Source organism: Oryctolagus cuniculus, chromosome 3 (genome assembly GCF_964237555.1).
Source record: "Oryctolagus cuniculus chromosome 3, mOryCun1.1, whole genome shotgun sequence".
NCBI lineage: Eukaryota > Metazoa > Chordata > Mammalia > Lagomorpha > Leporidae > Oryctolagus > Oryctolagus cuniculus.
The window spans coordinates 108,195,429-108,217,628 of record NC_091434.1 but is presented as its reverse complement, the minus strand read 5'-3'; the positions used below and the strand labels follow the sequence as shown (position 1 = coordinate 108,217,628).

Genomic DNA, 22,200 nt, shown 5'->3' with positions numbered 1-22,200 from the left:
TAATTTTAAATAGTTTGTTGAAAAACGGAATTAAAAGGTAAGTATTTCAATACAAGCATTTTTGAGATCCATGTAGTATTTTCATAAATACATTATTCAAGAATTTCTTAAGTATTGTTGTATTAGGAAATAACCTAAAATGTGGATTTCATCTTTACTTAATATATGCTAAATTGATCTTCTGTATATAAAGATAATTAAAAATGAATCTTGATGTGAATGGAAGTGGAGAGGGAGCAGGAGAGGGGAGGGTTGAGGGTGGGAGGGAAGTTATTGGGGGGAAAAAGCCATTGTAATCAATAAGCTGCACTTTGGAAATTTATATTCATTAAATAAAAGTTAAAAACATGTGGATTTCAAATAAAAATGTTCTGAAAAGAGACAGAAATATTCAGGAGATAGTTCATATTTACTCATTTATTTTTTTCTAATATTGTTTATCATTAACAGCCTCAGCATCAATATCAATACAGATACTAGTAGATGAAGAATAATTTCATTTTTCCTGGCAATTCACTAAGAAAAAGGAAGACAGAGGCTTTGGAGATGCAAAAACAACTGATAAGAGGCAAACACATAATTTAAAACAGTATAACAGCTTAAGTAAAGAGCCTAATTTCTCAGCAGTTGATTAACTTTGCATGCAAAAAAAGAAGTTAAATTATACTAAGTGCACAATGTTTAAAGAAAACTGAAATATATAGAAAGCATCTGGAAAAAACTCTTCTTTTTATATACATTATGATAAAAAATTTATTTGCCTGGCTGTCCAAAAACTTTGACTCTGGAAATACCTTATTTCCTATAGACTTGCAAAGTTAAATTTCAAAGCAACTGTAAAATATTGCCATCTGTAAAAAACTATATTCTAGTTTAGCTTTCTGAATTAACTTTAATAGCTTGACAGTGGGAATATGAGATTAGAACCTGCAGAGAATGCCAAAGATGGGATCAATCTCCCGAAAACTTTTGGAGCACTCATGAGTAAAATTAGACCAAGGTGAAGAGAGAAGACTTCACCTTACAAAAGCAGACACAAAGAAGCTAAAATTCTAAAGGAACAGACCAAAACTTTTAAAAAAGCAATGCAATCCCTTTTCAAATAAAATATCACACAAACTCAGCCCCTGTCAAGCAGAAAATGCAGGGTAACTGTGGCTGAAGTAATAATGCAGGACCCCACAGCCTCATACCCTGTCTCAACTTCAGCTGCATGAAATAGGGTCTGTGAAATACAGTTTGCAAACTAGGACAGGTTGCCCAGACACTGACCTCCTCAATTTTCTTTGTTTAAATAAAATTGATCTGAAAGGCTGAGAGAAACACTGGAATAATAAAGACAGAGTCAAGGACAGAGAGACATACAAAGAAAGTGAGAAATCTACCATCTGCTGATTCATTCCCCAAATGATTATAGTCTAAAATAGGGCCAGGAGTATACTACGTGCCAGGGACTCAATCCAGGACCAAGTATTTGAGCCATCACCACTGCCTCCCAGGGTGAACATTAGCAGGAAGCTGGATCAGAAGCAGAGGGACTGGGATTCAAACCATGCACTCCAATATGGGATGCAGGTGTCTCAAGTGGCCTATTAACTGCTGCATAAAATGATCATTCCAGTTTTCTCAATCTCAATGCTGGTTTTTTACTTACTTCTTTTAGAAGACTCTCCTCAAATCTACCTCTTCCAGGGCCGGCGCTGTGGCACAATGGATTAATGCCCTGGCCTGAAGCGCCAGCAATCCCATATGGACGCCAGTTTGAGTCCTGGCTGCTCCACTTCTGATCCAGCTCTCTGCTATGGCCTGAGAAAGCAGTGGAGGATGGCATAAGTCCTTGGGCCCCTGCACCTACGTGGGAGACCTGGAGGAAGCTCCTGGCTCCTGGCTTCGGATCGGCACAGCTGCGGCCGTTGTAACCAATTGGGGAGTGAACCACCAGATGCAAGACCTCTCTTTCTCTCTATCTCCCTCTCTGCCTCTCCTCTCTCTGTGTAACTCTTTCAAATAAATAAATAAATATTTTTAAAAAGTGTTTTGGTCTCATTCTCTTTAAAAAAATCTACCTCTTCCACAAAGCCATGTGACTTAAAATGGCATTAATGCTTCCTTCCATAGCAATGCCATAGAATTTATATTGTAACCTTGATTTCCTGCATTTTTAACATCATGTGGATTCTTTTCCTTTTAAAGATTTATTTATTTATTGGGTTACAAATAGAGAGAGGGAGAAATAGAAGCGTATTCCATCTGATGATTCACTTCCCAAGTGGCCACAACCTAAAACTCCATTCAGATCTCCCACACTGGTGCAGGGACCAAAGGAGCTGGCCCTAGTACCCTATGTTTTACAAATACCACAGAGACACAGACCACTACCCTTCTTACTTGGTTAGAGGGAGGACATGTTTCTTAATGCACATTCCTTATTATTTATCAAATATTAAACTCTCAATAATGTTCACTTCTTGACAATAGGAATAAAAGCATTGTGGCACAGTGGTTAAGTCATTGCCCACAATGCTGGCATTCCATATGGGTGAGGTCAAGTACCATCTGCTCCATTTCTGATCCATCCCCCTGCTAATGGCCTGGGAAAGCAGGAGAAGATGGCCCAAGCCCTGATAAAGCTCCTGGTTCCTGGCTTCATCTGAACCAGCCCTGCTCGTTATGGACATTTGGGGAATGAACCAGAAGATGGATGATCTCTCTGCCTCCTCTCTCTGTCTGCCTTTCAAATGAATAAATCTTAAAAAGAAATATACATTCTTTAAAAAAGAAAAGCTAATCAACCATTTAAAAAAACTAGGCTTTAAGTGTAAAGTATAAAAAAGTATAAAGAAAAAAGGCTTTAGGTATAGAGGCTAGGATAAACAAATAAGACCTGGATGGATAACAGTTCCTAGCTGCTCTAAATGAAAAGTCTGGACCCTGTGTGGAAACTCATAATTGTCCAAGTCCAGCTACAGCTGTAGGAAAGGACCAATACAGCATGGACCCTCTGGGCTTTTAAGTTCTGTGGAAACTTAAGCCCATTACTCAAAACGATAAAGCAGATAGAGGGGTTATATTTAATTTTAACCTCTCCTCCCATTTCTAAACAATTTCTATTCATTAAGAACATTCCATTTAACGGAAACTGGTGAAGCAGGAATGTTTGCAACATCCTCCTATCAATGCACTCAGAAGCATTAATGTGCAATAACAGTGCTTGGGATGAGATGACGGTATTAGTGCTTTGTGCCTTTCAAATGCTTATGTGGATTGTAAACATTATATGCCAGGAGGATGTTTTATGTCTGACTCTATTTGAATAGGGTTTGACTCACCATTACTGCCACCTCTGCCTTTCAATTTGAATTTTATTCAAGACTATTGAGAGAACGTTGCAATAACCCAGCTGTGCAAAGCAGTAAGAGACCTGAACAAAATTACAATAGCTTACAAAGAAATCAGGATAAACATCTTTCAAATTGAAAATACAATCAACTATATTTGTACTTTGCTATATTCAAGATCAAAACTTTCAGACTGAGGGGTGTCTTGAACTAATTTAGGAAACTTGGAAGATATTATATCAGCCATTTACATTATATACTTATTTATCTGAGGTGGAAGTTTTATTTATCTGGGAGAGAGCAAAAGCACATGTGCTCCCCTCAATCACTGGTGAACTCCTCGTATGTCCAGAACAGCTGGGGCTTGGCCAGGACAAAGCTGGGAGCTGGGATTCAATTTGGGTCTTTCATATGGGTGGCAGGAACCCAACTATTTGAGCCATCACCTGCTGCCTCTCAGCATCTGCGTAGCAGGAAGCTAGAATCAGAAACGGAGGCAGGATTTGAACCCAGACACTCTGACACGGGATGCAAGCATCCCAACTAGGGTCTTAACCATTATGTCAAGTGTCCATCCCCATGACAAACATTTTTTAAAAGATTTATTTATTTATTTATTTGAAAGAGTGACATAGAGAGAGGAGTGGCAGAGAGAGAGAGGTCTTCCATTAGGTGGGTCACTGCCCAGATGGCCACAATGTCCAGAGCTGAGCCAATCTGAAGCCAGGAGCTTCTTCTGGGTCTCCCACATGGGTACAGGGGCCCAAGGACTTGGGCCATCTTCTAACAACTGCTTTCCCAGGCCATAGCAGAGAGCTGGATTGGAAGCAGCCAGGTCCTGAACCGGCACCCATAAGGGATACTGGCGTTTCAGGCCAGGGTATTAACCCACTGCACCACAGCACCAGCCCCTATGACACCCTGCACCCATGTGGGAGACCCAGAAGAAGCAACTGGCTCCTGGCTTCGGATCTGCACAGCTCTGGCTGTTGCGGTCATTTGGGGAGTGAACCAATGAAAGAAAGACCTTTCTCTCTGTCTCTCCCTCTCACTGCCTGTAACTCTACTTCTCAAATAAATAAAAAATCTTGAAAAAAAAAAAAGATATCTGTGGGCAGGCACCGTGGGGGGCAGGTATAGCCACCGCCTGCAGTGCCGGCATTCCATACGAGTGCCGGTTCTAGTCCCGGCTGCTCCACTTCCAATACAGCTCTCTGCTAAGGCCTGGGAAAGCAGTAGAAGATGGCCCAAGTGCTTGGGCCCCTGCACCCACATGGGATACCCAGAAGATGATCCTGGCCCTGGCCGTTGCAGCCAACTGGGGAAGACCCCTTTCTCTGTGTGTAACTCTCACTTTCAAATAAAGAAATAAATTTTTAAAAAAGAAAAAAATCTCTGTTATGGACTGGATTTTTTTTTTTTATACAGGCAGAGTGGACAGTGAGAGAGAGAGACAGAGAGAAAGGTCTTCCTTTTGCCGTTGGTTCACCTTCCAATGGCCGCTGTGGCCGGTGCGCTGAGGCCAGCGCACCGCGCTGCTCCAAAAGCAGGAGTCAGGTGCTTCTCCTGGTCTCGCATGGGGTGCAGGGCCCAAGCACTTGGGCCATCCTCCACTGCACTCCCGGGCCAGAGCAGAGAGCTGGCCTGGAAGAGGGGCAACCGGGACAGAAGCCGGTGCCCTGACCAGGACTAGAACCTGGTGTGCCGGCGCCGCTAGGCGGAGGATTAGCCTATTGAGCCATGGCTCCGGCCCACTGGATTTTTGCCTCTGCAAATTCATATGTTAAAATCATAACTCCAAATGTAATTAGGAGATATTAGGAGGTGGAAATTTCAGAAGGTGATTAGAACATGAGGTGGACCTGACAGCGAGATTAATGTGCCTTTTAAAGAGAATCCGGGGAGTTCTCATCACTCCTGCCATGTGAAAACACATCAAGAAGGCAATTGTCCAGGAACTGGGATCAGACACCAAATTTGTTGATACCTTATTTTCAGCTTCCTACCATCCAGAAATTTGAGAAACACATTTTGTTTAAGCCATGCAGTCTATGATATTTTTGTTATTGCTATGTGACAATTTTGAAACCCCAAAATTCAGCTAAATAAACCTTTATTCCTATTACTTCCATACCTGGAATAACTGGAGGTGAGTGTTAGTAGGCATGGAATTTTTTTTTTTTTTTTTTTTTTTGGACAGGCAGAGTGGACAGTGAGAGAGAGAAAGAGAGAGAAAGGTCCTCCATTTTCTGTTGGTTCACCCCGCAATGGCCGCTGTGGCTGGCGCACCGCGCTGATCCGAAGCTTGTCCAAGTGCCCTCCCGGTGCAGGGCCCAAGGACATGGGCCATTTTCCACTGCACTCCCAGGCCACAGCAGAGAGCTGGACTGGAAGAGGAACAACCGGGACAGAATCTGGTGGCCCGACCAGAACTAGAACCTGGGGTGCCGGCACCGCAGGTGCAGGATTAGCCTATTGAGCCGTGGCGCCGGCCAGCATGGATCTTTTTTAAAAAGAGAATGTATTAGATCAGAACCTGGAACATTAGAATTGTTACCTATTTAATCAGTTCATTCATTTATTCGTTCATTCAGCAAACAAGGACCAGCAACACAGAAGAGGTATGATTTAAAAAAAATAAGAGCTGAAAGGAGAGTGTTTTAAATTTAACTAGGGCATGGAAAAAGAATACTAGGAACTGTAGAAGAAAATGAAATAAAAACTGCAATCTTAGTTTCTTTTGCCAAACAGCAGTAGGCTTATATAAAAGGCAAATTAAAATGCTTCATGTCTCATTTAATTTCTTAGTCCTCAAACCTATAATGCAGGAACAATCTATATCACCACCTCAACTTTAAGTCCTTCTGAGCAGAAATAACCATCCAAAGGTGTTCATCAGTAGTTCTAGATACCTGTAGGTTTCTGCCTGCAGAGAAATTGATAATATTTTCCAAACTTGACTTTAGCCTACGGAAATACGTCTACATATGTATTTCTATGAATTCTGAACAGGTACCACAGTCTCTCTCCAAACTCCAGTTTGGGAGAAACACCCAGAACGGTGACAAAAGACCTCTGTACCAACTATTTACCTATTAATATGTTCTAAAATAGCCACCACATAAGCCAAGCCAAGAATCGTCTCAGCCTTCACAAATGGTTTCTTTTTCTGTTAAAAAAGGAAGGGAAGCAATACTTTATTTTGTAGACCACACCCCAGCCAACAAAAATGTTCTTCCAGGTAACAGCAAAAGTGTGTGTGAGAGTATGTGTATTAGGAGGAAGGTTAAGGCTACTAGAAGTAATGAAAATTGTTACAAAAGCAGAAAATAGGAATTCTATGACTTTCATAACAGATATAGACAGTGAAAGCAGACTTATTTACTGCTAAAATGTTGTCCATTATGATAACATATTAGCTATTCATGTAAATCTGGGTGTTAGTTCCATATTCTTATGTAAAAATCAACAACAGAAAATTCTCTAAATACTAAGCTTCTAGAAAGAAGTCTTTGAATGTATGACAAAGAAGGTAGGACACTGGTAGGTTTAACATTTTTCTCTAGGTACCATCCAACCAAATTACTGGGTGTGTGTTAAATATTTTTCCTGTTGAAAATATCTTTTTATGAGTAAATATTTACAAAAATTCTAAAGTGACAAATAATAGAACAATGACAGTATTTAAAAAATGATGATTATAAAACAATGTAAAATATAAAACTTCAAAATCCTGACTACAGATTGTGGTCAGAATCTCACTATTGACAGAATACAAGTTCACAGGAGTTTCTGTGTTTTCACTAGAGTCCTTGAAACTGTGTTAAACCAAGAGAGGAAGAAGAAAAAGGAATTAAAACAATTTAAGCTAGGTTTACAAGGTTCATTCTATTAAATGTTGCAGTTTTGTTGATTATCTGAAATATAGTTCTATAATTGAAATACATAATGATGACATATCAAATGGAACTTAAATCATCATTTCCATTTTAAGTTAATGACTATCTTACACACAGAAGATGGGTTTTATACTCTGCAAAGATTGAATACATTAGAAAATGATAATAGTGGAAAAACACTAAAAGGAGGGGGAATGGTATCAGTGAAGGAAGGCATTTGTTTCTAACGCTATGGAGGAAAGATCACAGCAGACAGCTAAATTACACAATACTCCTAGTGGGTATTCAAGTGTCTAAAAAAAAGTAGGTTCAATAACACTGATGTAAAATTGCTCTCCTAAGGCTTTTAGCTTTTGATGAGTCAGAGAGTCATCACATCAAAATATATTTTTAAATTAACAGTCAAAAAGTGGTTGACCTTCAAATTATAAATTATACTTCCTTCTGTGACTTCACTACCATTTTGTGATAAGAACCAGAAAAGGAGAAAAATATTAGGTAACAGAATAAAGGTCAAACAAGAGTTCATGTAATTTACATATATACAAGTTCTTTCTACTTCAGCACTTTCAATATACCAACGTTCATCCATATCAGCTCAGTAAGACTTCATAAAATAGCATTTCAACTCTACTATCAACAGAAAAGATTAGTGGTAGGGAATCATGATTTTTAGACTTGCACATCATCATGCTAATTTCTATAGCCTATTTATTGTACTCATGTGGAAAGGTGAGGATTTTTGTTCTTAATTAACATCAATAGGATTTAACATCACAAATTCTGACAAGTCAAATAGGTGTAAAAGAATAATTCATAAAAATGCTGCTGAAAACAGATAAGTAATGATTATGGACACAAAAGTGGCAGTTTTCTTTTTAAGTAGCAAAGGACTATTAAATGGTTCTTCTAAGTTTAATAAATTAAATAATAAGAATACAAGTAGGTGTTTGGCACAACAGTTAAGCTGCTGCTAGTAACATTCACATACCTTACCAAAGTGCTTGGATTCAAGCCCTCACTCTGCTGACCATTCCAGCTTCCTGCTAATGTGCATCCTGGGAAGCTGCACAGGATACCTCAAGTATTTGGGTCACTGCCACCCAGGTGAAAGACTGGGACAGAGTTCCTGGCTCTTGGCTTTGACCTGGCCCAACCTGACTGTTAAAGGCATTTCTGAAATTAACCAGTAGATGAAAGATCTCTCCCTCTCTCTTTCTCTGTGACTTTTCTTTGTCACTCTTCCTTTCAAATAAATAAATATTTATATTTGGATTTTGGGGGGAGTGAACCATTGGGTGAGAGCACTGTCTCACTGTTTTCCTCTCATTCTATGACTCTCTCCTCTCAAATAAATGAGTAAATAGAGGGAGGTTCTAAGATGGCAGAATAGGTAGGGAGCTCACTGAGAGTCCACGAAAAGATAGTTTAACAAAAGTGGAGATAGCAGGGGCCAGTGCCGTGGTACACTAGGTTAATCCTCCACCTGCAGCACCGGATACCCATATGGCTGCCGGTTCTGTCCTGGTTGCTCCTCTTCCAGTCCAGCTCTCTGCTGTGGCCTGGGAAAGCAGTGGAAAATGGCCCAGATTCTTGGGCCCCTGCACCTGCGTGGGAGACCAGGAAGAAGCTCCTGGCTCCTGGCTTTGGATCAGCGTAGCTCCGGCCTTTGTGGCCATTTGGGGAGTGAAGCAACAGAAGGAAGACCTTTCTCTCTGTCTCTCTCTCACTGTCTGTAACTCTACAAGTCAAATAAATAAATATATAAAATCTTTTAAAAAAAAAAAGGTGGAGATAGTGTAGTCTCAGGGAAGAGTTAGGGAAAAAAACAGCAGAGGAAACTCTTCTGGAATTACAGGGACACTGTGGATCTACATGGAGGGCACAGGCGCCCATGGCTCGGGACCCCAGCTGCTAAGAGTCTCCTCGGCACCAGTGCTGGAAAGAGAGGTGAGGTGAAACTGCAGTAGCCCGAGACACTGGCGGAAAAGCAGCAGGAAGAGCCTAAAGTGAACAAGGCTTGAAGCCCCATGAGGGAAAGTACACCAGCCTAACTAGATGGGGGAAAAAATAAAAGGAATGGTACGGACACAATTCTCTCTCCACTCATCTTATGAAGGCGTCTGAGACAATAGAGCAGGGCCATTTTGGACATACGTAACAGCTGCGCTAGCTTGGGGCTGCGCCCACCCTCAGCCAAGCAGAAAAACCTGACTCTGGTGGGGAGTAATAACAGGAGACTAAGACCTAGTGAATATGTGGGGCTTATGAACCGGGACTGTGGAAAAAAAAAACAACTGAGGGTGTGTGGGAGAACTCACGGTGTGGCTGAGACATAAGTAGACTTGGTGGGAGACACCACAAGCTCGGGTGGCCCTGGCCAGCCATTGAGAGACATTGCAGGGAATTCTGAGCTTGCACGGAGGACTGCACAGATCCTTGGGACACAGCAGATGAATATTATACCCACTGGGGCTAGCACTGAGGCACTGATCGCCACTTAGGAGAAGAGCTCAACTGAGCGGAATTTCTTCCCTTCTGATTAAAAAAAGAGAGAGAGAAGATTTACCACACCAAACTTGGGTGTGTCAATTAGGCACACACTTAACCCTGAAAAACTGAACAGAGCTCTCTGGCCACACCAACCATAAGCGTCCAGAAAGTCACCAAAAGCAGACAGTCCACGTAATCTAGAGTCATAGTATAATGAGAAAAGCCACCACAGAGGGGGAAAAAAAAGAGAAACCAAAGAATATCTCCACAATGCCAAACAACAAATGCAAAAACCGAGGAAACAAGAACAAGGAAGACAACATGACACTCCCAAAAGAACATGACACTCTAATATAAGATTATGAAGATGATGACATAGCGGAAATGCAAGAAATGTAACTCAAAATTTATGATAAGAATATTTAGAAGTAATCAAAACCAAATGCATGAACTACTGAAATCCATGCAGAACATGGCAGAAAATCTCATTAAAATGAAATCTTAAGGAGGAATCAAAATGAAATGAGGAATTTAATAGAACATGAAATTGAGATATTAAAGCAAAATCAAAATGAAATGAAGAATTCAACAGAACAAATAAAAACACAGTTGAGAGCTTTAAAAACAGAATCACTGAGGCAGAAGAGAGAATATCGGACTTAGAAAACAGAGCACAGGAAAGTATACAGTCAAAGCAAAGCAAAGCAGAGGAAATTAGAAATCTAAAAAATATTGTTGGGAATCTACAAGATACTATTTAAAAAACCAATAAGGTAACAGCAGATTTAATCAACAAAATTGACCAAACAGATCTAACAGATATCTATAGAACTTTTCATCCTACACTTGCAGAATACACATTCTTCTCAGCAGTGCATGGAACCTACTCTAGGATTGACTACATACTAGGCCATAAAGCAAGTCTCAGCAAACTCAAAAGAATCAGAATCATACCATGCAGCTTCTCAGACCACAGTGGAATGAAGCTGGAAATTAGTAACTCAGGAATCCCTAGAGCATATGCAAACACATGGACACTGAACAAAATGCTCCTGAATGAATACTGGGTTGTAGAAGAAATCAAAAGAGAAATCAAAAACTTACTGGAAGCAAATGAAGATAACAACACAACATATCAAAAATGATGGGATAGAGCAAAAACAGTGTTAAGAGGAAAGTTTATATCAATAGGTGCCTACATCAAGAAATTGGAAAGGCACCAAACAAATGAGCTATCAATGCATCTCAAGGATTTAGAAAAACTGCAGCAAACCAGACCCAAAATTAGTAGAAGAGAAAAGATTGCAAAAGATCAGCAAAACAAAGAGCTGTTTTTTTGAAAAAATAAACAAAATTGACACCCCATTGGCCCAACTAACTAAAAAAATGAGAGAGAAGTCCCAAATCAATAAAATCAGAGATGAAAAAGGGAATGTAACAACAGACACCACAGAAATAAAAAGAATCATCAGAAATTACTACAAGGACTTGTATGCCAGCAAACAGGGAAATCTATCAGAAATGGATAGATTCCTGGACACATGCAACCTACCTAAATTGAACCACGAAGACATAGACAACCTAAACAGACCCATAACCGAGTCAGAAATTGAATCAGTAATAAAGGCCCTCTCAACAAATAAAAGCCCAGGACCAGATGGATTTACTGCTGAATTCTACCAGACATCTAAAGAAGAACTAACTTCAATTCTTCTCAAACTATTCAGAACAATTGAAAGAGAGGGAATCCTCCCAAATTCTTTCTATGAAGTCAGCATCACCTTAATTCCTAAACCTGAAAAAGATGCAGCATTGAAAGAGAATCACAGACCAATTTCCCTGATGAACATAGACGCAAAAATCCTCCATAAAATTCTGGCCAATAAAATGCAACAATACATCAGAAAGATCATCCACCCAGAACAAATAGGATTTATCCCTGGTAAGCAGGGATGGTTCAACATCTGCAAATCAATCAATGTGATACACCACATTAACAAACTGCAGAAGAAAAACCATATGATTATCCAACTAGATGCAGAGAAAGCATTTGATAAAATACAAATTCCTGGCCAGCGCCACAGCTCACTAGGCTAATCCTCCGCCTGTGGTGCCGGCACACCGGGTTCTAAACCCAGTCAGGGAGCCGGATTCTGTCCCGGTTGCTCCTCTTCCAGTCCAGCTCTCTGCTGTGACCCGGGAGTGCAGTGGAGGATGGCCCAAGTCCTTGGGCCCTGCACCCGCATGGGAGACCAGGAGAAAGCACCTGGCTCCTGGCTTCGGATGAGTGTGGTGTGCCGCCCACAGCACACCAGCCACAGCGGCCATTGAGGGGTGAACCTACAGAAAAAGAAGACCTTTCTCTCTGTTTCTCTTTCACTGTCTACTCTGCCTGTCCAAAAAAAAAACAAAACAAAAAACAAAAACAAAAAAAAAAAAACAACATCCTTTCATGATGAAAACTCTAAGCAAATTGGATATAGAAGGAACATTCCTGAATACAATCAAACCAATTTAGGAAAAACCCACGGCCAGCATCCTATTGAATGGGGAAAAGTTGGAAGCATTTCCAATGAGATCTGGTACCAGACAGGGATGCCCACTCTCACCATTGCTATTCAATATAGTCCTGGAAGTGTTAGCCAGAGCCATTAGGCAAGAAAAAGAAATTAAACGGATTACATCAAATTGAGGAGTTTTTGTTCTAGAAAAGAAACAGAAAAGTGAAGAAGTAATCAGTTTTAGTTCATAATTGATCATAATGATAGGATTAAGTGTTAAAGAGATCACATAAACAAAACTAGTGTCTGCTAATACTAACTGATATAATTAAAAAGGAGAGAATGATTCGACATGGGAAGCAGGATACCCAGCAGATTCATAGAATGGCGGATGTCCTAAACAGCACTGTGGCTTCAGAATCAGCCCTTAAGGCATTTGGATCTGGCTATAAAGCCCATGAGAGTGTTGAAGGCATGGAAAGCCAAGACAAAAAAAAAAAAAAAAAAAAAAAAAAGACCTAAATGAAAGATCTCTGTGAGTGAGATTCCAGTGGAAAGAACAGGCCATCAAAGAAGGAGGCACCTTTCTCTGAAGGGAGGAGAGAACTTCTATTTTGACTATGGCCTTGTCAAATTAGATTGGAGTTGGTGAACTCGAGAGGCTTCCATAGCCTTGGCAGCTCATGACAAGAGCCTAGGGTGGGCCGGTGCTGCGGCTCAATAGGCTAATCCTCCACCTAGCGGTGCCGGCACACGAGGTTCTAGTCCCGGTTGGGGCGCCGGATTCTTTCCCGGTTGCCCCTCTTCCAGGCCAGCTCTCTGCTGTGGCCCAGGAAGGCAGTGGAGGATGGCCCAAGTGCTTGGGCCCTGCACCCCATGGGAGACCAGGATAAGCACCTGGCTCCTGCCTTCAGATCAGCGCGGTGCGCCGGCCGCAGCACACCAGCCATGGCGGCCATTGGAGGGTGAACCAACGGCAAAAAGGAAGACCTTTCTCTCTGTCTCTCTCTCTCTCACTATCCACTCTGCCTGTCCAAAAAAAAAAAAAGAGCCTAGGGTGATTACTGACATCATAAATAAGAGTGTCAACTGTTAAATAATTCAAAAGTTGTACCTTGGAAATTTATATTTATAAATAAAAGTTGAAAAAAAATAAATAAAAATAGAATAAAAACTATACTTTTACTAATTTGTACTGTATTACCCTGAGAAAATAAGGTCATACATAGTTCATGTAATAAGGGCCTCCATTTTCAGTGAGAAAATATGAATATGTGAATATGTAAGAATAAGCCATTTAAATATAAAAAATTTGTGATATTAAAACACCATTTCAGCAATATATTTCATACTTCTAGTAAATAATTAACTATTTCCCTTACAGTAAAATCTTAAAAAGTTTATCTTTTAAGCAAGCAGTACTATGACAGGTAGAAAGAAGAGTTCAGCTTTAGAGTATTATAATTCAAAGTACCCTCATGCATCCTCTGCAACAATACAAAATTTTGGATCACCAATGTTAACATTAACATATGTTCTAGTTGCATGCCTTACACACACACACATACACTCACACACACACAATTTATTCTCAGTCTTTCTCCCCTACCCTCCTCATTCTTTATTTCTCTCTTTTCCCATATATAGACATATGTGGAAAAACAGAGGAAAGGAATAGACATGGCGAATACTAGGCTCCATAAACTAGCTGTATAATTATATAAAAGACATAAAAATTATGAAAACACTTACTTCATCAGCCACCATACACCTAGAAAAAATAAAAACAAAACCAAATTAATTTCCTAATTATGAATATCAACCATTTTAAAAGTTCTGATTAAGTAACTTGCTAAAAAATATTTTACAAATGCTAATGTACTAAGCCAGAGTGAAGTGGTTTCAAGTGTGTGAGAACATGGGCCAGTGTTGAATTTATACCACCCTCCAGCTGTTAAAGGCATGTGGCTGTGTGGGAAAGTTAGAAATTCTGCTGTGCCATTCTCATGGTCTATCCATGGAGATGGCTAATGGCAAATAGGTAATGGCCAGTAACTTCCTTCAAACCTTAAGACTGGTCTTCCCCAAGATGGGAAGAACGTTTTATTGAAGTATAAGAAAAATAAATGTTCCGGTGAGCATTTTAAGGGGTCAAGTCCCTCCTCTCATATGGACTCTGGTTTGAGTCCTGGCTGCTCCACCCCCAATCTAGCTCCCTGCTAATGTGCCTGAGAAAGCAGCGGAAGATGCCTGATCCTTTGGTCTCTACAACCATGTGGGAGGCTTGGATGAAGCTCCTGAATCCTGGCTCTGGCCTGGCCCAGACCCATGGACCAGTGGATGGAAGATTTCTCTTTCTCTCTTGCTCTCACTCTCTCTCTGTAATTCTACCTTTCATATAAATGAAATAAATCTTTAAAAAACAAAAGAAGGGGCCAGCGCTGTGAGGTAGTGGACTAAGCCTGTGTCTGTGGCACCCACATCCCATTTGGGTGCCAGTTCGTGTCCCAGTTGTTTCTCTTTCCATCCAACTCTCTACTGTGTCCTTGGAAAGCAGTGGAAGATGGCCCAAGTCCTTGGTCCCTGCACCTGTATGGGAGACCGAGAAGAAGCTCCTGGCTCCTGGCTTTGAATCAGCTCAGCTCTGGCCATTGAGGCCATTTGGGGAATGAACCAGAGGATGGAAGACCTTTCTGTCTCTCCCTCTCTATGTCTGTAACTCTACCTCTTGAATAAAGAAATAAATCTTTTTTTTTTAAAGAAAAATATGTTAATCACATGTTAGCACAAATTAAACAAAATTAAGGTCATAAATAGAAAAAAGAAAGAAAAGAACAGAGGAAAATAAGAACATGTAGAGTCAGGATCACCAGGGGGTTCTTTGATATGGTGAGCACATTACTAGGAGAAGGACCAACCTATTAACTGAGGCACTCTGCAACCATCTTAAAAGTACTACTAAGAATTGGAAAGGAAGAAAGTCCCAGTTTCTATATGTTTGTTTTATTTCTAATACTGTTATATAATCTTATAGGATTTATTTTAATATAAAATATAAATTAAGAATCTGGAGTGCATATATCAATAAGGAGTAAGTTATACTAAGTGGAACATAGTTATTAAAAAGCCCAAAGATGCTAAATTAATCAGTATCTTTATGGAAAAAATATAAATAGTTTGATTGACACTTAAAAGATATATTAAGAGTAAAAAGTTTACTACATTGTTTATAAAGAAAGCCTTAAAAATAGGAAATTAAAGTGCACTACTTGGAAAAAGTTCATTTTTTTTCAGGGAAGATTCATCTGTACACTTACTTTTCCTTTAACTATCCAAGTCAAATTTGTTAAAAGTGTCACTTGAACAGTACATTGTTTATTGAATAATGCATTGTTTATTTGCCTGGCACTGTTTTGGTAATATAACAATTAATTAAAAAGCACTTCCCTCATGGAAAGTGACAGAAGGAAAATAAAGAAATATATGATTCAAGTGGTGCTAAGTGCTAATACAAAAATTCAAAGAGGATAAGATAGAACGGGAAATGTAGAGGACAAAGGAGCTATTTTACTTTTTGGTTAGGAATAGCTCTCTGAAAAGGCAATCTGAATGGAGTAAGACATATATTTAATGAGGAAGGAAATCTGGAGGAAGAATATTTTAAACAAAGTGATCAGTAAGTGCAAAGATGGTTATTATGTAGTTAAGGAACAGCCAAAACAGACAATGTGACTAAAGGGAAACAAGCATGGGGAAGTAGTAGAAATAAAACTGGAAGACAGTTGGAGCCTGGGCCATGGAAAAATTTATAAGCAGTGGCATGGAGTTAGATTTTCTTAGACTCTTTTTAAGGAAAGTAATGCTTTATATTTTACAAAGAAAACTCTGGGATAGAGAGAAACTATAGAAACCAAGAGCAGTAGGAAGGTCATGCAGTAAACCAGAAGAGAAACAAGGATGGATGAGCATGCATGTGCAGGTAGTGAGAGGTGGTTGTTTTAGGGCACATTTTGAAAGTAGAACCAGTAAAATCTGCTGATTGGGATGAGGATACAAACGAGAAAGAAGTTAAGAATATTCTTAACTTATTAGCATAAGCAATAAAATGTGAAGAAAGAATGGTGGTGGTGCCATTTACAGATAGAAGACAGACTGGGAGAGTTACAGTTTTGGAAATGACAGAAGTTCAGTCTACAAAGGCAACTTTTACGATAGCTATTACATCTCCAAGTCAGATTGTTGAGTAAATCACTGGATATTGGAGTTGGAGGAGTTGTAAACTGGAGATATAACAAATTTCAGACCCATCGGAATCAGTGACGATTTAGTGTATTCTGAAACATATCAACCTAACTGTGGTTTATTTCTTTCTTTATTCAATTTCAACTTCTTCAACTTCTAAATTGAGTTGCTCACAGCTGCAGATTACTGGATAAGATTTAGGACACTAGTATGTAGCTAACCTGCTCTTCATAGGGAACTGGCATGCAGCTAAACTGTCCTGAGGGTGGCTAACTAACTGTAAAGCCGTTTGAGAGCCCTGGGCAAAAACCGAGGGCTGTGAGTCACAGGGTTATATAGCTTTTATATATATATATGTATTATATATATATATATATAGTTTTCTATATATAGTTTTCTGTTATCTGAAAACTTTCTGGGTAAGATCAACTTGGATTCCTCTGAATGAGCTAGATTTTCCTAATATGAAGTTGGTTCATGGGTCCTGCTTACTTCAGACACTGATAAAGATTAAGTAGATAAATGGCATGAGGCATTCTTCAGCGATCTCCAGCAGGGGCAGACCTAATCCAGCCTCTGAGATTCCTGCAGTTGAGGATAGTTCAGCAACCAGACCAGATTTCCAACAACTTATCAGATAATAGTAACTGACCCAATAGGAGGCCTCAACATTTGAAAGAGTGAGTAATCAACATATCTAGTGGAAAAGGTGCTAGAAAAGATAGGCAAACACAAAAATTGTCAGAGCACTTAGGTAAATTCAAAGTACCAACACACACACACTCTAAAGCTCATGTTCAGACCAAATGTTCAGACCAAAACCACGTTCAGATCAAAATGAGTAGATCAGTTTTTTTAAAAAAAGGTGATCATTATCAACAGCTGAATACTAGACAGGAAAATGCAGTGTATCTCAATGCACTGAACAGAAAACCAAGTCAATTGAAATGGCACTCTTTGGCCTCAGCTGACAACAGGCCATCCAAACTCTGGCCACATGAGCCACAGCCTCTGCTGGCAGTGTCAGCAAGCACCAGCAGCACCTAGGAGGCCGAAGTCATGGTGGTGGCAGGAAACACCACGGGATCAACTTGGACAAATACCATCCAGGTTACTTTGGCAAAGTTGGTATGAGGCATTACCACTTAAAGAGGAACCAGAGCTTCTGCCCACTGTCAACCTTGATAAGTTGTGGCCCTTGGTCGGTGAGCAGACATGGATAAATGCTGCCAAAAACAAGCCTGGAGTTGCTCCCATCACTGAGGTGGTGTGACTGGACTGTCACAAAGTTCTGGGGAAGGGAATGCTCCCAGAGCAGCCTGTCATCACCAAGGCCAAATTCCTCCACAGAAGAACTGAGAAGGCTGAGGGTGTGAGGGCAGCCTGTCTCCTGGTAGCTTGAAGCCACATGATTCACTTAATGCTAACAAATGTTTTTCAAAAAGCAAATCAAGAAACTGAAACAGTGAAGGAAAAGAAAACAAAACATTTGAAGGATAGTTCAAAAAAAACCCAAAATATATGAAAAATGGATGTTTTAAAGAGGAAAGGGTACATATGGAAGACAAGCAGAAATTGCATAAGGAACCTTTCTATAGGTGGAAGAAAGATCTCTGATGGATAAGTGAAAAGAGAAACCAAGTTGCAGGTTGGATTGAAGAGAAAAACAAGACTCTGCTGATACCCTTATAAAATTAATTAATCTTAAGACTAAAACCTTGTAAGTGTCCAGACAGAACAACTACCCACAGAAGGCAAAACAAGGGCTTCATTAGTCTTATCATCAGCACTGGAAACTACAAAGCAATTAACAGTATCTAGACTACTTGACAGAAGAACTCATGGATCTAATACCCAGCAAAGATACCCTTTATTTGGAAGAGATGGAAAAATGATATTTGGGACTTACCAAGATCTCTTATAGTACATCACTCATGCAAACCATTGAAGGAAAAATACTTAATAAAATAACCAACCAGTAAACACACTTTAACACAAATTCGAGACAGGAGAAGATGAAAAGGAAATATGGTTAGCAATTAACCTTGACAGGTGACAACTTAAAGGACGATGGTGTATTCTAAATTGACTTTAGAAACAGAAGAAACACAATCTGAAAATCCGAATGTGCAAAAGTGAAGGGAAGTAATGGAGGAGAGAGGTTCTGAAGGTATTCTATAGTAAAATACCAGAGAGGTGATATTTTGTCAGGAGACTAGATGAGATCACTTAGGGAGGAAGAGAATAAGGAGAAAGCAAGAGAGGAAAGGGGAATTGTTCAATGAGTACAGACTTTCAGCTTTGCAAGATGAAAAAGTTGCAGAGCTCTGCTGCACAACAGGGAAACACAATTAACACTATTGTACTGTATACTGAAGATGGTAAATTTTATATGTTATATGACTTTTCCACAATGGGAAAATAAAGTGTATAAAGACGACAGTCACATACTAAGCCCTGGAGCACTCCAATAACTAGAGGTCACAACGGATTCAGCAAATGAGACTGAGAAGCAATACCCAGTTAGGTAGAAAGATACTTGAAGAACATGGTACCCCAGAAGCCAAGTAAAGGGACTTTCAAAAAGAAAGGATTGAACAATTATAGCAAATATTGCTAGATGTCTAATGAGGACAGAGAAATAACCATTTGATTGGGCAAAAGATTATTCATAGCAATAACAACCATAATTCTGATGGACTGGTAGGAGACAAAGCCTCACCTGAATGGGTTCAAGAGATATGAGAAGCCAGAAAGGAGAGTGAGTACAGATTACTGTCTCAGAGTTATCCTGTGGCTGAGACAATGAAATGGGATAGTAGCTGGCAAGAAACAGGTCAAGAGAAAAAAAATTTTAAATATTTACTTTATTTATTTGAAAAAAAAAAAAGAGTTACAGAGAGAGCCAGAGCCAGAGCCAGAGCGAGAGAGAGAGAGAGTCTTCCATCTGCTGGTTCACTGCCCAGATGACTACAACGGCCAGAGCTGCACTGATCCAAAGCCAGGAGCCAAGAGCTTCTTCCAGGTCTCCCACACGGTTGCAGGGGCCCAAGGACTTGGGCCATCTTCTACTGCTTTCCCAGACCATAGCAGAGAGCTGGATCGTAAGTGGAGCAGCCAGGATTCGAACCAGCACCCATATAGGATGACAGTGCTGTAGGCTGGGACTTTAACCTGCTGCATGACAGCACAGGCGCCAAGAGAAAATTTTTTAAAACAGTAAGTTATAGATGACTTAATAAGTCCCCTATTGACTTCATGAGTGTGGCATCTGTAGGCTGATATAAATGCAAATCAGGTGTTGAGGATTAAATTCAACAATAAATAAAAATAAGAAAACAGATAGGCATAAAGATAACAGAAGTAGAAAAGAATGGAGCTCTTTTTTTTTTTTATCTTTTATTTAATGAATATAAATTTCCAAAGTACGACTCATGGGTTACAATGGCTTCCCCCCGCCCCATACCGTCCCTCCCACCCACAACCCTCCCCTTTCCCACTCCCTCTCCCCTTCCATTCACATCAAGATTCATTTTCGATTATCTTAATATACAGAAGATCAGCTTAGTATACCTTAAGTAAGGATTTCAACAGTTTGCTCCCACACAGAAACATAAAGTGAAAAATAATAGATGATTTTTTTTAAATGATGATGAAATCAGATCAGACCTATTGTCATGTTTAATCCCAGTGAGAGTCAAGTTGGGAATTGATAATTTCTTTCTTTCCTTTTTTTTTTTTTTTACAGAAGATCAGTTTAGTGTACATTAAGTAAAGATTTCAATCGTTTGCACCCCCATAGAAACACAAAGTGAAATATACTGTTTGAGTACTCATTATAGCATTAAGCCTCAATGTACAGCACATTAAGGACAGAGATCCTACATGAGGAGTAAGTGCACAGTGACTCCTGTTGTTGACTTTACAAATTGACACTCCTGTTTATGGCATCAGTAATCTCCCCATGCTCCAGTCATGAGTTTCCAAGGCTATGGAAGCCCTCTGAGTTCTCCGACTCTTATCTTGTTTAGACATGGTCATAGTCAAAGTGGAGGTTCTCTCCTCCCTTCAGAGAAAGGCACCTCCCTCTTTGAAGACCTGTTCTTTCCACTGGGATCTCACTCACAGAGATCTTTTTGCCAGAGTGTCTTGGCTTTCCATGCCTGAAATACTCTCATGGGCTTTTCAGCCAGATCCGAGTGCCTTTAGGGCTGATTCTGAGGCCAGAGTGCTATTTAGGACATCCGCCATTCTATGAGTCTGCTGAGTATCTCACTTCCCATGTTGGATCACTCTCCCCTTTATTTATTCTATTGGTTAGTGTTAGCAGGTACTAGACTTGTTTATGTGCTCCCTTTGACTCTTAGTCCTTTCATTATGATCAATTGTGAACTGAAATTGATCACTTGGACTAGTGAGATGGCATTGGTACATGCCACCTTGATGGGATTGAACTGGAATCCCCTGGTATGTTTCCAACTCTACCAATTGGGGCAAGTCAGCCCGAGCATGCCCCAAATTATACATCTCTTCCCTCTCTTATTCCCACTCTTATGTTTAACAGGGATCACATTTCAGTTAATTTTCAACACTTAAGAATAACTGTGTGATAATTACAGAATTAAACCAGTCATATTAAGTAGAACAGACAAAAAAAATACTAAGAGGGATAATGTATTAAGTTGTCCATTAACAGTCAGGGCTATGCTGATCAAGTCACCATTTCTCATAGTGTCATTTCACTTCAGGAGGTTTCCTTTTTGGTGTTCAGTCAGTTGTCACCGATCAGGGAGAAGATATGGTATTTGTCCCTTTGGGACTGGCTTACTTCACTCAGCATGATGTGTTCCAGATTCCTCCAAGGAATGGAGCTCTTAAGTGTAAATTATGAGACAGGGGAGAAATTTTTTATGGCCAGAACCTTGAAAAATATTCTATTTTAGAAAGCAAAGGGAGGAACTCGAAGAACATAAGGAGGGAGAGTACAAGGACTAGCGTTAAAAAAAGCCCAGGTAACAGACATTCAAATGCCACAAAGATGTTGCACAGGAGGAGAGCTAAAAGGCCTCCACACTAAGTTATTGGCAGGTTACTTGTTAGCATCATGCAGAAGTGGTTGAGAAGACTGAGCAGAGAAAAATGGAGGCAACAGATATATAGTAGTAAGGAAGAAATTTTGAGGCCGGTGCTGTGGCATAGTAGGCTGTCTTCACCTGTGGCGCCAGCATCCCACATGGGCACCAGCTCATGTCCCAACTGCTCCTCTTCTGATCCAGCTCTCTGCTTATGACCTGGGAAAGCAGTGGAAGATTGCTCAAGTGCTTGGACCCCTGTACCCATGTGGGAGATCTGAAAGAAACTGGTTTTGGCTTAAACCAGCCCTGGCCATCTTGGCCATTTGACGAGTGAACCAGTAGACCTTTCTCTCTCTGTAACTCTGCATCTCAAATAAATAAATCTTTTTAAAAAACTTGTTAGCATGGATTAAAAATAGGGCAGTAGGGGCTGGTGCTATGGCATGGAGGGTTAAGCTTCTGCCTGGGGTGCTAGCATCCCATGTGGGCACTGGTTCCAGCACCAGCTGCTCCACTTCCAATCCAACTCCCTGCTGATGCACCTGGGAAGGCAGCAGAGGATGCCCCAAGTACATGGGCCCTGCACTCACATGGGTGACCTGGAGGATGACCCTAGCTCCTGACTTTGGCCTGGCACCAGCTCAGATTATTG

The 22,200-nt window shown here is 40.2% G+C and overlaps 1 protein-coding gene across 14 annotated transcripts in view; it reads right to left on the bottom strand.

Moving 5' to 3' along the window:
* Nucleotides 1-22,200, bottom strand: part of ZRANB3 (zinc finger RANBP2-type containing 3) — a 303,637-nt gene that overhangs the window by 179,914 nt on the left and 101,523 nt on the right. For 7 of the 14 annotated variants that reach the window (XM_070070992.1, XM_070070990.1, XM_070070993.1 and 4 more), the window contains exon 3: nt 13,984-14,002. The exons of the other annotated variants lie outside the window; for them this stretch is intronic. In XM_070070992.1, the coding sequence (XP_069927093.1) occupies nt 13,984-14,002 (19 nt within the window). The remainder of the gene's footprint in view (nt 1-13,983; nt 14,003-22,200) is intronic. 14 annotated transcript variants of the gene reach the window in all.